The following is a 14,869-nucleotide window of genomic DNA, read 5'->3' as shown; positions in this document are numbered from 1 at the left end:
GAAATAGCACTTATTGAGGAAAGGAGTTTAGTAACTATTATAGGATATCAGATGTCACCTTCTTGCTGTTCCTTAACTTCATCAAAGGCATGACTGTTGTTGATTCCATTTTCATCTCTGATAGAAAAAAAAATACAATTAGCCCCACTTTTGACAGATGCTATTCTGTCCATATTTTATACTTAAAGACATACTAAACCCAATCTTTTTCTTTCATGATTCAGATAGAGCATGCAATTTTAAGTAAACATTTAGCCACCAATCTAATAAGACAATCACAAGAGACAAATGTGTGCAGGCACCAATCAGCAGCTAGCTCCCACCACTAGTGTAGGATATGTGCGTATTCTTATTCCCAGGGGTTGGCAGGAGTTTAAGTTTAGCATTTTTTTTATTTTTAATGTTTAATTGAAAACAAACTATTACATTAACATATTATCTTACCAATTAAAAGGACCACTCAGTATTACTATACTTTTTAATATAAATAGCATATCTCTGCAAGCATTACTCACTTTCTGCAACTGTAACCCCAGCATCCATTTTGTGATTAGAAGAAATGATTTTTCCTCCAGTCCATCCACGGTGTCACATGATTACAACATAGACTTGTGTCACAGATAATGTCACCGGCACAACATATACCCTGGCCAGGAAACTGTGCACATAAGACTTAGGGGTCCATTTATCATTGTGCGGACGGTCATGATCCGCTTTATCATTGCACCAGCAGTTCTTGTGAACTGCTGTTGCAACGCCGCCCCCTGCAGATTTGCGGCCAATCGACTTGCCAGCAGGGGGTGTCAATCAACCCGATCATATTGGATCGGGTTGATTTTCGGGGATGTCTGTCCGCCGCCTCAGCGCAGACGGACAGGTTATGGAGCAGCGGTCTTTAGACCGCTGCTTCATAACTTGTGTTTCCGGTGAGTCTGAAGGCTCGCCAGAAACACGGGGCATCAAGCTCCGTTCGGAGCTTGATAAATAGACCCCTTGACCTCTTCATATAAGGTTAGCTTAACATACTGTTATTCAATAAGCGTCCCTTAAAAATCTATCAAATAATTTCCCCACCACAGATGGGAATCACTTTGCCCAAATCCATAACATAATCATAATTTAGACTCTTAGGGCTAGATTACAAGTGGAGTGCTAACACATGCATACGGGTAAATCAGACCTCCGGTTAATTTTCTAAATGTCCCCCAATTGCCCCCAAACTTAAGTGTTAGTTTTCTTCTTTTTTTTTTACCTGCACTTAGCAGTTTTTGGGGGCTAAAGTTGTCAGGTGTGGGATGTTAGAAAAGTGCCTTTACATTGTGGTCTATGGGAACTGTGTGTTCCCTGCTAATATATATGTATATGCTTATATACATATATATTTACATTTGCTACCATTCGCTGCCCGACTTACCCGCTGCACTGTGCTAGTTCTCATACCGTGTCTCACGGCTCATAAGGCTCCCATTGGAGACTATGGAAGCGTGGTCTCGTGAGCGCAATGCTTCTGTGTAATGTGAACGCAAGATTGCGTTTGCATTGCACCACACCTATAATAGCTAAAGCGATATTTTGCACTCCACTTGTAATCTGGCCCTTAATGGGGTTAAGTAAGGAAAGGAACCGGGAGTAATTGTAAATAACATACACAATAAGATGCAAAGTCAGTCTGCAGAGACAAACGCAAGTAAGGTATTGTCATGAATAAAAAGGGGTATAAAGCCTCAGATTTCCAGGGCACGTTGTATTGTCCAAGAGGCCGGGGTGGTCTGGGAGTCCCCAGTATTTATAAATATTACCAATCTAATGTCCTGCAGAGTCCTAGCCTGGCACATTAAAGAAAAGGATAAAGCTTGGTTGACCATAGACTCCCATATTCTCATAACTCCTTCCGTAGGACCAGTTTGCTTGTTCAAGGCTTGCAGTGTCCAGGGGTGGTGATGCACTCCATGCTATAATGTTGTCAAAAAAATCAAAGGAATATCATCCCTTAGATATTCCTTGTTCCCGGTGTTCCATAACACTTAATTTTTTGGGGGCTTGAGTCATGGTAAACTTAAGTTTAAACCCAGGCCAGACCTACACGGTGTTGCAGGTGGATATTTTACCTCCTGGTTGAAATATTCGCAGCTGTACCACTTTCTAAAAACATTCACATATAATCCAGACAGCAGATGCTTATAAGTAAGGTCTAGATCAGGGGTGCTCAACCTTGGAACTACGTTTCCTATGACGCTCAGACAGTGAGCATCATGGGAAATCAAGTTATAAAAACTTTAGAGCACCAAGGTTCAGCACCTAGATGCTTTTACATTGTCGTCTATGGGAACTGTGTGTTCCCTGTAAATATTTATGTAGATGCTTTTTGGCAAAGCAGCATATAGAGGGATATATATAAATGTTACTATGTAATTATCCTTACATCCATTCTATTGGTTTCTCCGAGCTTGTTAATGTCTTCACTTACTCATTTTTTTAGTTGAATTGCCTTTTTCCCATGCTCCAAGGGACATAAAACTAAAGCTGAAACAAACAGTAATGTGTTTCAAATGCTCTTAAAAGCTTTTTGTAACATGATATTCTCATGTAAGGAGACTATGGTGTAATCTTAAAGGGACACTGAACTAAAAATGTTTCTTTTGTGATTCAGATAGAGCATGACATTTTAAGCAATTTAAGATAGCAAGAGAACGAAGAAAAATTGATATTAGAAGTAAATTAGAAAGTTGCTTAAAATCGCATGCTCTATCTAAATCACAAAAGAAAAAAATTGGGTTCAGTGTCCCTTTAAGGGAAATTTTACACATATTACTCTAATTAGCAGGGGCCGATTTTTGAAAATCGCTGCTTCTTAACTTATGTTTCTGGCGAGTCTCAAGGCTTGCGTGGAAACAGCTGCATTCGCAGCTACATAAATCGGCCCCTTAATCTGCATTGTCAGTACAAAGGACCTTTGTTGGTCCTTCTATGCAAATTGTAGAATATATTATAACAATGTGTTCTATATCATGCATTGTTTGTACCACAAAATAGTGTGGGGGTTTTTCATTCCACTCAAATATTACATATGTGAACTTTTCTGCTTGAAGTGGCAAACTAATCAGGTTTAATTTGTCAATAATGCTTTGGATTGTTTATTAGCCTTAATTTGCCTGAGTTTCTCACCTGGTTTGGAATGGCAGGTAACTGTGATTCCTTTCAGATGACAGGGAACTGTGTAGGGATTGCATTGAGGAGCTAAAAGGCAGAAGGTGAAGTCGTCCATTTACATATGTGTTATTGGGATTTGACTGTCAGAGAAAAAAAGATAAAAAAATATAACAAAAATAACAAATAAAACATAACAGCCACACAGAAATGCATGTAAATAAAAAGCAAACAAAAAATACAAAATGAGAAGAGTGTAAATTGAGCTTGAGTGAATCTGCTACCGCTAGAGTATTGTGGGCATCTGCGCACCTGTATTACAAGTTGAAAGTAGAGTTTTACTACTCAAGCGCTAGAAGAATAGAGAACAACTTACCAGAGCTGAAAGTAAACTGATTTCTATTGTGAAGTTATCATAAACCTGTCAGATACTCCTTATACAAATGCAAATCCCTAATACAACAGCCATTTAGCATTAATATCTTTTACAATACAAATCTTTACATCAACATATATGTACAGTGTGAAAATACAATGGCAATTTACATGTGTGAAATTAACCTTTTCACTTCCAAAAGAATAGCACAACTTGTAAATGAATACTAATATGTTTATTGCTTGTGCGAATACTAATTCATTTACAAGTTGTGCTATTCTTTTGGAAATTGAAAGGTTACTTTCACACATGTAAATTAATATTGTCCTGCATACAATTGAGCTGGGGCATTAGGGGAAAAGTGTGTATGACGTGAAGTTTGTTTATTTTGGTTTGGTTTTTGTTTAGAAAGAAGAAGATCAACAGTATGGGATGTAAAACTGTGTTTTAGAAAAAGGTGTCATTTCTACTTCCTCTACGAGAAAGTAAGTATAAATATAGATAAAGGGGAATCAGCTGATCTGATAAACTTGGATTTTGCAAAGGCATTTGATACAGTGCCACATGAGAGATTAATGCACAAAATTAAGGTACTGGGAATAGCTGAAAATGTTAGCTCATGGATAAATAACTGGATAAAAGACAGGGAGCAACGAGTAGTAGTAAATGGATCATACTCAGATTGGACAAAGGTAATCAGTGGAGTCTCCCAGGGATCAGTACTGGTCCCAGTTCGTTTTAATATTTTTATTAAAGGGACAGTCTAGTCCAAAACAAACTTTCATTATTCAGATAGGGCGTGTAATTTGAAACAATTTTCAAATGTACATCTATTACTAATTTTTCTTTGTTCTCTTGGTATTCTTAGTTGAAAGCTAAACCTAGGAAGTTCATATTCTAATTTCTAAGCCCTTGAAGGCCGCCTCTCATCTCAGGGCATTTTGACAGTTTCTCACCACTAGAGGGTGTTAGTTCATGTGTTTCATATAGATAACACTGTGCTCACGCACTGATTGGCTAAAATGCAAGTCTGTAAAAAGCACTGAGATAAGGGGGCAGTCTGCAGAGGCTTAGATACAAGGTAATCACTGAGGTAAAAACTGTATTAATATAACTGTGTTGGTTATGCAAAACTAGGGAATGGGTAATAAAGGGACTATCTATCTTTTAAAACAATAAATATTCTGGTGCAGACTATCCCTTTAATGACTTGGAGTAGGGTTGCACCGATAACATTTTTTTATGACCGAGTACAAGTACCGATACTTGTTTTCAAATACTCGCCGATACCAATTACCGATACTTTTTTTTTTATGTCAACTGACAGTTTACCAAGCACAATACAGACTAATTATTTGAGATTATTTCTTTATAATTATAAAGGACTGTAATTCAAAAGACATTATGAAATAATAAAACAGTTTTATTTGTCACAAAGTTCACTGAACATGTTAATAAATAAAAAATATTACAATAAAATATTAAATTTAAAGGGGTTATGCAATTGGGTTGTAGGGCTGTTATATAACATCAATCTGACATTTGTATGGAGGTTTGACTCTAAGTTGAACTTTCCACACTACTGCATGGGGCAGAAAGATATTTTTGGCCCATTTTAGCCAGAGCTGGAAATCTGTTTATTAACTGCCCAGTACTTCAGGGATTTGTCTGAACGAGGTACAGTGATCTCTCCTACAATAATACAAATAACAGCAATTTGTATTTGCAGAACAGTAGTAAACAATTTTTAGTTTAGTCTCCACTCCAGTTTAAAATGAAATGAGAACGTGCAGTTTGAAAAAACGCCACAAGATAGCATATGGGTAGGAAGTGGAGGTATCGGTTTAAGTATCGGTGCATTTGCACGAGTACAAATACTCATGCAAATACTTGGTATCAGTATTGGTGCAACCCTAACTTGGAGCAACATCTCTATTTTTGCAGATGATACAAAGTTGTGTAAGGTCATTAGGTCAAAGCAGGATGAACTAGCGTTACAAGGGTATCTGCAAAAATTAGAAGAATGGGCAGGTAATTGTAAAATAAAATGTAATACTGGAAAATGTAAGGTTCTATAGTTTGGAAGTAAAAATGAGCATGCAACCTATTATTTAAATGGGACTAGACTTAACAAAATAAAGGAGGAAAGGGATTTGGTAGCACTTATAAATAACAAGCTAAAAATGGGCGCACAATGCAGGGTAGTGGCTTCTAAGGCTAATAAGATACTAGCATGTATTAAAAGAGGCATTGATGCAAGGGAGGAAAGCATAATTCTGTCACTATATAAATCCCTGGTAAGGCCTCACCTTGATTATGGAGTGCAGTTCTGGGGACCATTCTCAAAAAAACACTTGCAGACTTCAGAAAAGGGCCACAAAACAAATAAGGGGAATGGGGAATTTAAGCTATAAAGGGAGGTTAGCCAAACTAGTTCTGTTTTCTCTAGAAAAAAAGGTGCTTGAGAGATGACATGTTTACTTTATATAAATATATTCAAGGCCTATATACAGAGATGGCAGAAGCTCTTTTTATTCCAAGAAAATTGTTTAGGACAAGAGGTCACAATTTAAGGCTGGAGGAAAGAAGATTTAATCTCCAGCAGCGTAAAGTTTTTCACTGTACGAGCAATAAAATTGTGTATAAGGAGCTAGTAAATGCATTTGCATTTACTACCTCCTTAGGTAATGATTTCCACCTTAGATACATTAAAAATGGTTTAAATACATTTCTGGTTAGAAACAGAATTCAGGGATATGATTGCTTGAGTAAAATGGGTCATCTGTTTTAATGAGATTAATTAAAGCTGGAGCTTTTTTGTAAGTATATTGAGATTTGTATAGGTTGAACTCAATGGACTTCTGTCTTTTTCTTTTTTTTACCTCATCTCTTATGTTACTATGTTAGAATGAGCTGCAATCTTTCCAGGCAGTGACTTGCCCATCCCCAGATGAGCCTTCCTAATCATGGCTTTGGGCCAAGCTACTTCAGTAATTGTATTAGCCCAGATAAATGTACAAAAAATGTGCATGAAAGGCAAAATGATTCCATCATCTCAACAATTTAATGCTCTAACAACTTAGTTAATGTTCTAAAAACTTAGAGTCTGAGCAAAGTGATGGAACTACAAACCAGATTAATTGGATATGAAGAGACTTCCCTGGGCTGAAAGAACAAGTCTATCCTCACCTTCCAGGACAAAAAACAGCAAGCCCAAAGAATGCCTAGGTTTAAAGGGTTGTTATTGAAGAACTAACAACATCAAATTAAGACTCCTTGGTGGAGTCACTGGCTGAACCACTGGCCTAACCATAATAAAAAGCCTGAACAAAAGTCTAAATGTCTGGAAGCTTAGCAAATTTCCAGTGACACTACCAAATAATACAGAAATCTAGCTCTTCAAGGAGTAAGCAGATAAACCATCCTGGAGAAACTCCAAAACTGTAGGAATCCTAAATTACTTCCATCATTACACTATTTTGTGGCCCCAAGTTAAATAGGTATATCACTCCTTTTGGTAGATTTGTCAATCGCAATGTCTGAAAGATCATTGTTAGATAAAATCAGACATCAAACAACATGGTGTTGAATCTAGAGATTGCAGGTCTAGAATATGTAATGGACACTGGAACAACAGATCTTGCCTCGAGGAAGAATCCTCTGAGGGCACACACCCTCAGAGGATTCTTCCACCAGGCAAGATCTGTTGTCACAGCTCTATCAGGTTCACATACCATGTCCTCTGTGGCCATTAGAAAAATTGGTTCCATCTCCTGGTGTCTTCTGGTCAGCTTACAAATGAGTACATTACAAACTCAATCTGTCAAAGTGCTTTAAAGTGTCTGAAATAAATAGTATACCATCTGGTCCTATGACTACCGAGTTAGATAGACAGGGAGAATTCCTCTGATTCCAGGAAGGTGCATAAACCTAAACACTCTCCTTTTAACAGCTTTACAGACAGCATCAGAGTAAAGTGGTCCATCTGTGAAAGTGCAATCACATTGCAAGTATTTTACAAGTTGCCGCACACTGCAGACTTCCTAACTGGCAGATAAATCCCTTTTTGAATATAGGGCCTTTGACTTCTACACATTTGCCTGGCTGAACGAGTGTCACCCCTCTGTCCTAGCAGGCGCCCCTGCTGGGGATAATAGATCTTAGATAAGGTAGAGAACCTCTATCAATCTTCTTATAAACCACTGCAGCACTTCAAAAGTTTCACCTTCTCTGTAACGGAGGCTGAGTGGGAAGGTGCGCTAGGTGGGGAGAAGCCAAGCTCTAGAATTGTTAGGGGTGTTTTGCCTTCTCATACAGGGGAGGCTCTTACAGCCCACAAGTAATGTCTCATGGGCTATCACCATTTTAAAGGGATATGAATTCCAACATTCAGATCACATCATATAGAGCATGCAGTTTTTAACAACGTCCTAATATACTTCTATTATCTTTTTTTCTTCATTTTCTTAGTATCCTTTGTTGAAAAGCAGGAAGGTAAGATTAGAAGCGCCATGCACGTATCTGCAGCACTATATGGCAGCAGTTTTGCAAGAATGCTATACATTAGCAGGAGCACTAGATGACAGCACTATTCCTGTCATGTAGGGCTCCAGACAAGTGCACACTTACCTATCTAGATATCTCTTCAACAAAGAATAACATGAGAACAAAGCCAATTTGATAAAGGAAGTAAATTAGAACATTTTATGGTCTGTCTGAATCATGAAAGAAACATTTTGGGTTTCATGTCCCTTTAAGAAAGAAAAAAAAGGTACATTACTTTTTCATGAATGCTAACAGTAAGTTTGTAAACATAGAAAGATTTTTTAGAAACAAAGCCTATTAAAAAAACAATATGGTGAAGTGATTCCTGACAATTCAGTAGTCGGCAGTGATCAAATCCCTGTTTACTTGCCTTTGCGCAAGCATATTAAATGAAGTAATAGATAATTATGTGTTGCAGCATACAGAAAAAGACATTCATTTAGACAGCTTGGTCCCTTACCGAGGTCAAAGTGGACTTTGTGGTGACCCTGGACTCATATTCCTTGCTGATGCTTTTCTTCAGAGCTTTATGCACATCTTTACTGAGTATAATGCTGATGAAGAAGATAAGTGGCCCCTTCCAGAACAAAAAAAAGAAAATGTATGAACATTTGTCTATTTTAAGAGAACCTTTCAATTCAAAACATCTTTACTCAGCCTTATACCTGTGCACAGACGCATCCTGCATACAAGTAGTGGAGAAGTAGCAGGTCACTGTTAACAGACAGGAGGGCGAGAAGCCAGCTGAAACTGACAATGAAAAGAAGGAAACCAGATCGATGGAGAGCAGAACTGCAGAAAAAAACAAAATGGATAGAATATTACAGAACAATTCTATATGGTGCAGGTTAATCAAGCAGAGGAAAATGTAGATTGTTTCAGTCGTTTAAGAGACAACTATATTCACTCTGTAATGTTTAATTTTTTTTAATGAAAATGGATGACAATAAATGTTTCTGTCATCCATTTAAAGGGACACTAAACCCAATTTTTTTATTTCATGATTCAGATAGAGCATGAGATTTTAAGCACCTTTCTACTTTACTCCTATTATCAATTTTTCTTTGTTCTCATGCTATCTTGATTCGAAAAAGCAGTACTGTAAGTTTTAGAGCCAGACCATTTTTTGTTCAGCACATGGGTAACACTTGCTGATTTGTGGCTAAATGTAGCAAACCAATCAGCAGCTCTACCAAGGTGCTGAACTAAAATGGGTCAGCTCCTAACCTTTTATTACTGCTTTTTCAAATCAAGATAACATGAGAACAAAGAAAAATTGATAATAGGAGTAAATTAGAAAGTTGCTTAAAATTGCATGCTCTATCTGAATCATGAAAGAAAAAATTAGGGGTTAGTATCCCTTTAAGAGAGCAAGTTTCAAACATTAAAAAATGTACTTTATGTGAATAAATTAGTGATTTTAACACAGCACTTTCTATATCCTTTCCCCTGAATGGCCATTAGGAAATCAATTGTAATTTTTTAAATTTACTTTAATAAAAAAAAACAAGCCTGTATACACTGTCTATACTGTATATACACCAGCATGCCCTTGTAACAAAAGCAAAGTTGCTTTAAATGGTGCTTTCTAGCTTCCTGATTTGCTTTATAAATTGAGAGTATTTAAAGGGATATTAAACAGTATTAAATATATTTTTGCTTTGAATACATGATGTATTCAAAGCAAAAATTAGCCTTAGAATAATATGTATCTGTATTTTTTACCATTATATTGATAATGTAGGTGTAAAGGTTTAGTTCCTATAAAGTACTTTAGATTTTATAAAGTAATGGGTGTCGCCATGTTTGAACTAGTTTTCTATTTTATTTTTCTGTGGCGAACAATTAGGGAAAGATATATATAAACCAGGCGATAAAGTAGAGTTTGTATAAACATGGCTATGTAGAAACCCACATAACGTTGTTTGTATCAGTCTGTTTTACATCTGTTCCTAATTGTTTGCAGCAGGACAGTGAGATAGGTTCAGACGTGGCAGCGTCCACTTCATAGAAATTCAGTGGAATTTAAAAAAATAACAATGTTCAGGGTTATATTACTGGAAAACAGGACAAAATAAATAATGAACGTATTATGAGAGAGTTTTTTTAACTATACGTAATTAAACATTTTATTTTACAAATCTCATACTGTTTAATATCCCTTTAATCAACTGAGGGTGGGCGGGAGCTGTGGCCTACAGGTGTTATAAATGACAGCTAACGTTTGCATGCAAAAAATACAACATTTTAATATGTTAAAGAATAATTGCTAGTGTATCAAAGTCACTCACGGTGCGCCTTTTTTCTGAAATCCATCTCTCCGTGCAGCACAGGAAGCTCGGCCGGCCAGGATACAAATGAATAGGCCACTCTGTAAAATACAACAGGGGTAAGTGATGCCTCAAAAGTAAGGATGCAAATGCGAATGTTTTCGACAAATGTTGCTAAGAATGAAAATCCATTAAAATTCTGTAATCTAATGTTATTTATGTTTTTTGAATTTTACTTTTATTTTCGAATGCTCATAACTAGATTAAATATCCACATTCGACATTTCAAATGTAACATTCGATTTAATAAATACTATTCAGAAGTTCAATAGTTCATGTGGTAGGGAATTTAGTAAACTGATACATAATAGATACAAATATATAAATTTGAATGTTTCTATTTCTATTTTGAATATTGCATAATTTGAATATTACATTTAAAGGTAGCATTAGAAATACTATTACATTAAACGAATATTAGAATGTTGTACAAACAATCGAAACTCGAAACGAACGAACATGTTCAAATTTGTTTCATTTTTCTAATGTTGCAAAACATTTGCCCACCCCTACTCAAACGTTACAAACATTTACACAAGATCACATCATTTTGGAGGAACATGTACATTTTAACCAATAAAATTATGCAACATCCTGATCTCAGTCATTGTTCTTTATAGTTGTAGTCAATCATGTGACCTTATGATGAAACAACACCTACTGTATCTGTCACTTTTCCTTACATTTCACCTTCAACTACACTAAATAAACAACAAACATACAACATGGGGTCGATCCGATAAAAATCGTCGCCCGCAAAAGCCGGCGACGCCAATATTTGCGCTGGTTTGGTATCCTATATACGGCGTAACCTAGAAGTTACGCCCGTATATTTCTGCCGTCGCCCGTAGTTTTTTGGGCTATAGGCAGGTATACCAAACCAGCGCAGTTTGGTATCCAATATGCAGCGTAAGGACTTACGTGGCGAAAATGGAGAAATCTTACTCCAGTTTCACCTCGCCACAAAAAGCAGCCGTAAGAAGCCTTACGCTGACTATTGGAGCCCCGTAACTCCCTAAACTAACTAGAAAATAAACCTAACACCTAACGCATGCGCAATGTCTATCTACCTGTCACCCGCGATCTGCTAAATAAAACCTAACACCTAACGCATGCGCAATGTCTATCTACCTGTCAACCGCGATCCCCCCCCCCCCCGAAATCCCTAATAAAGTTATTAACCCCTAAACCGCCGCTCCCGGACCCCGCCGCCATCTACATAAACTAACCCCCTACTGTGAGCCCCTAAAACCGCCGCCATCTACCTTATCTATCGCCTAATGTGAACCCCTTACACCGCTGTCATCTACCTTATCTATCCCCTAATCTGACCCCTTACACCGCCGCCACCTATATAAAAAATATTAACCCCTAATCTAATCCCCCTATACCGCCGCCAGCTATATTATTATTAACCCCTAATGTAAGCCCCTTACACCGCCGCCATCTCTATTAAAATGATTAACCCCTAATTTAATCTACCTACCCCGCCGCCAGCTATGTTATCTATATTAACCCTAAGTATATTATAGTTAATATAGGTATTACATTATATATATTAACTATATTAACCCTAATTATATTAGGGTTAATATAGTTAATATAGTTACTATAGTATTTATATTAACTATATTAACTCTATCTAACCCTAACACCTCTAACTAAATTTATATTAAATTAATCTAATTCATTTATAAACTAAAATATTCCTATTTAAATCTAAATACTTACCTATAAAATAAACCCTAAGATAGCTACAATATAATTAATAATTACATTGTAGCTATGTTAGGGTTAATATTTATTTTACAGGTAAATTGTTAATTATTTTAACTAGGTATAATAGCTATTAAATAGTTATTAACTATTTAATATCTACCTAGTTAAAATAATTACCCAATTACCTGTAAAATAAATCCTAACCTAAGTTACAAATACACCTACACTATCAATAAATTAAATAAACTACAAATATCTATCTAAAAATACAATTAAATTAACTAAACTAAATTACAAAAAAAAACAAAACACTAAATTACAAAAAATAAAAAAAAGATTACAAGATTTTTAAGATAATTACACCTATTCTAAGCCCCCTAATAAAATAATAAAGCCCCCCAAAATAAAAAAAATTCCCTGCCCTATTCTAAATTAAAAAAAGTTCAAAGCTCTTTACCTTACCAGCCCTTAAAAGGGCCTTTTGTGGGGCATGCCCCAAAGAATTCAGCTCTTTTGCATTTAAAAACATATACAATACCCCCCCCCCATTACAACCCACCACCCACATACCCCTATTCTAAACCCACCCAACCCCCCCTTAAAAAAGCCTAACACTACCCCCCTGAAGATCTCCCTACCTTGTCTTCACCACACCGGGCCGAACTCCTCATCCGATCCGGGCGATGTCTTGCTCCAAGCGGCAAAGAAGAATTCTTCCTCTGGCGATGTCTTCCTCCAAGCGGCAAAGAAGAATTCTTCCTCCGGCGACGTCTTCCTCCAAGCGGCAGCAAAGTCTTCTTCCTTCCGGCGGCATCTTCAATCTTCTTTCTTCGCTCCGCCACCGCGGAGCATCCATCCCGGCCGACGACTGAACGACGAATGAGGTACCTTTAAATGACGTCATCCAAGATGGCGTCCGCCGAATTCCGATTGGCTGATAGGATTCTATCAGCCAATTGGAATTAAGGTAGAAAAATCTGATTGGCTGATTGAATCAGCCAATCAGATTCAAGTTCAATCCGATTGGCTGATTTAGTGTTTGTTTGTTTTTTTGGATGGCTCGAGTTGCGAGCTGAAACTGCGGGCGACGCGGGTTCCCTCGCTTGCGCCGCAAACTGCGATCTATATCGGATCGCGCCCCATGTATTTTAAAGTTATGCCATAATTTAAAAAAAAAAAATAGGTCACTGTCACATAGGTTGCAGTTTTTTTTTCTCTTAATGCTTCCACACATGAAAAAAATACTATGTGGGAGACTTTAAGAATGCCTGGGATAATTATAAAAAGCTATCCTACAAACTAGAAAAGTTTATAATTTTAGAAAATATTGGGAAGACTTTCTGGGCCTACAGTTCTTAATGGCTGTCAAACTCTCGCCTAGATTTAGAGTTCTGCGTTAGCCGTCAAAACCAGCGTTAGGGGGTCCTAACGCTGGTTTTGGCCTACCGCTGGTATTTAGAGTCTTGTAGGTAAGGGTCTAACGCTCACTTTCCAGCCGCGACTTTTCCATACCGCAGATCCCCTTACGTCAATTGCGTATCCTATCTTTTCAATGGGATCTTTCAAACGCTGGTATTTAGAGTCATGGCTGAAGTGAGCGTTAGAACTCTAACGACAAGACTCCAGCCGCAGAAAAAAGTCAGGAGTTAAGAGCTTTATGGGCTAATGCCGGTTCATAAAGCTCCTAACTACTGTGCTCTAAAGTACACTAACACCCATAAACTACCTATGTACCCCTAAACCGAGGTCCCCCCACATCGCCGCCACTCTAATAAATTTGTTTAACCCCTAATCTGCCGACCGCACACCGCCGCCACCTACGTTATCCCTATGTACCCCTAATCTGCTGCCCCTAACACCGCCGACCCCCAATGTCGCCGCTACCTATCTACACTTATTAACCCCTAATCTGCCGACCGGACCTCACCGCTACTATAATAAATGTATTAACCCCTAATCCGCCTCACTCCCGCCTCAAAAACCCTATAATAAATAGTATTAACCCCTAATCTGCCCTCCCTAACATCGCCGACACCTAACTTCAAGTATTAACCCCTAATCTGCCGACCGGACCTCGCCGCTACTATAATAAATGTATTAACCCCTAAAGCTAAATCTAACCCTAACACTAACACCCCCCTAAATTAAATATAATTTAAATCTAACAAAATAGAATAAATCTTATTAAATAAATTAATCCTATTTAAAACTAAATACTTACCTGTAAAATAAACCCTAATATAGCTACAATATAAATAATAATTATATTGTAGCTATTTTAGGATTTATATTTTACAGGCAACTTTGTATTTATTTTAACTAGGTACAATAGCTATTAAATAGTTAATAACTATTGAATAGCTACCTAGTTAAAATAATTACAAAATTACCAGTAAAATAAATCCTAACCTAAGTTACAATTAAACCTAACACTACACTATCAATAAATTAATTAAATAAACTACCTACAATTATCTACAATGAAATCAACTAAACTAAATAAAAAAAAAACCCCCACTAAATTACAAAAAAACAAACACTAAATTACAAACAAAAAAAAGATTACAAGAATTTTAAACTAATTACACCTACTCTAAGCCCCCTAAAAAAATAACAAAGCCCACCAAAATAAAAAAATGCCCTACCCTATTCTAAAATAAAAATTTTACAGCTCTTTTACCTTACCAGCCCTTAAAAGGGCCTTTTGCGGGGCATGCCCCAAAGAAAACAGCTCTTTTGCCTGTAAAAAAAC

At 37.0% G+C, this 14,869-nt stretch overlaps 1 protein-coding gene across 1 annotated transcript in view; it reads right to left on the bottom strand.

The window, feature by feature from the left end:
* Positions 1-14,869, bottom strand: part of LOC128652409 (cadherin EGF LAG seven-pass G-type receptor 2-like) — a 307,753-nt gene that overhangs the window by 45,310 nt on the left and 247,574 nt on the right. The window contains exons 30-34 of the mRNA XM_053705347.1: positions 10,360-10,439; positions 8,734-8,860; positions 8,529-8,645; positions 3,166-3,290; positions 59-117 (exon numbers count right to left, since the gene is read on the bottom strand). Of these exons, the coding sequence (XP_053561322.1) occupies positions 59-117; positions 3,166-3,290; positions 8,529-8,645; positions 8,734-8,860; positions 10,360-10,439 (508 nt within the window). The remainder of the gene's footprint in view (positions 1-58; positions 118-3,165; positions 3,291-8,528; positions 8,646-8,733; positions 8,861-10,359; positions 10,440-14,869) is intronic.

This window comes from Bombina bombina, chromosome 3, assembly GCF_027579735.1.
Source record: "Bombina bombina isolate aBomBom1 chromosome 3, aBomBom1.pri, whole genome shotgun sequence".
Taxonomy (NCBI): Eukaryota; Metazoa; Chordata; class Amphibia; order Anura; family Bombinatoridae; genus Bombina; species Bombina bombina.
The sequence above is the reverse complement of the archived record's forward strand: the minus strand, read 5'-3'. Positions and strand labels throughout refer to the sequence as shown.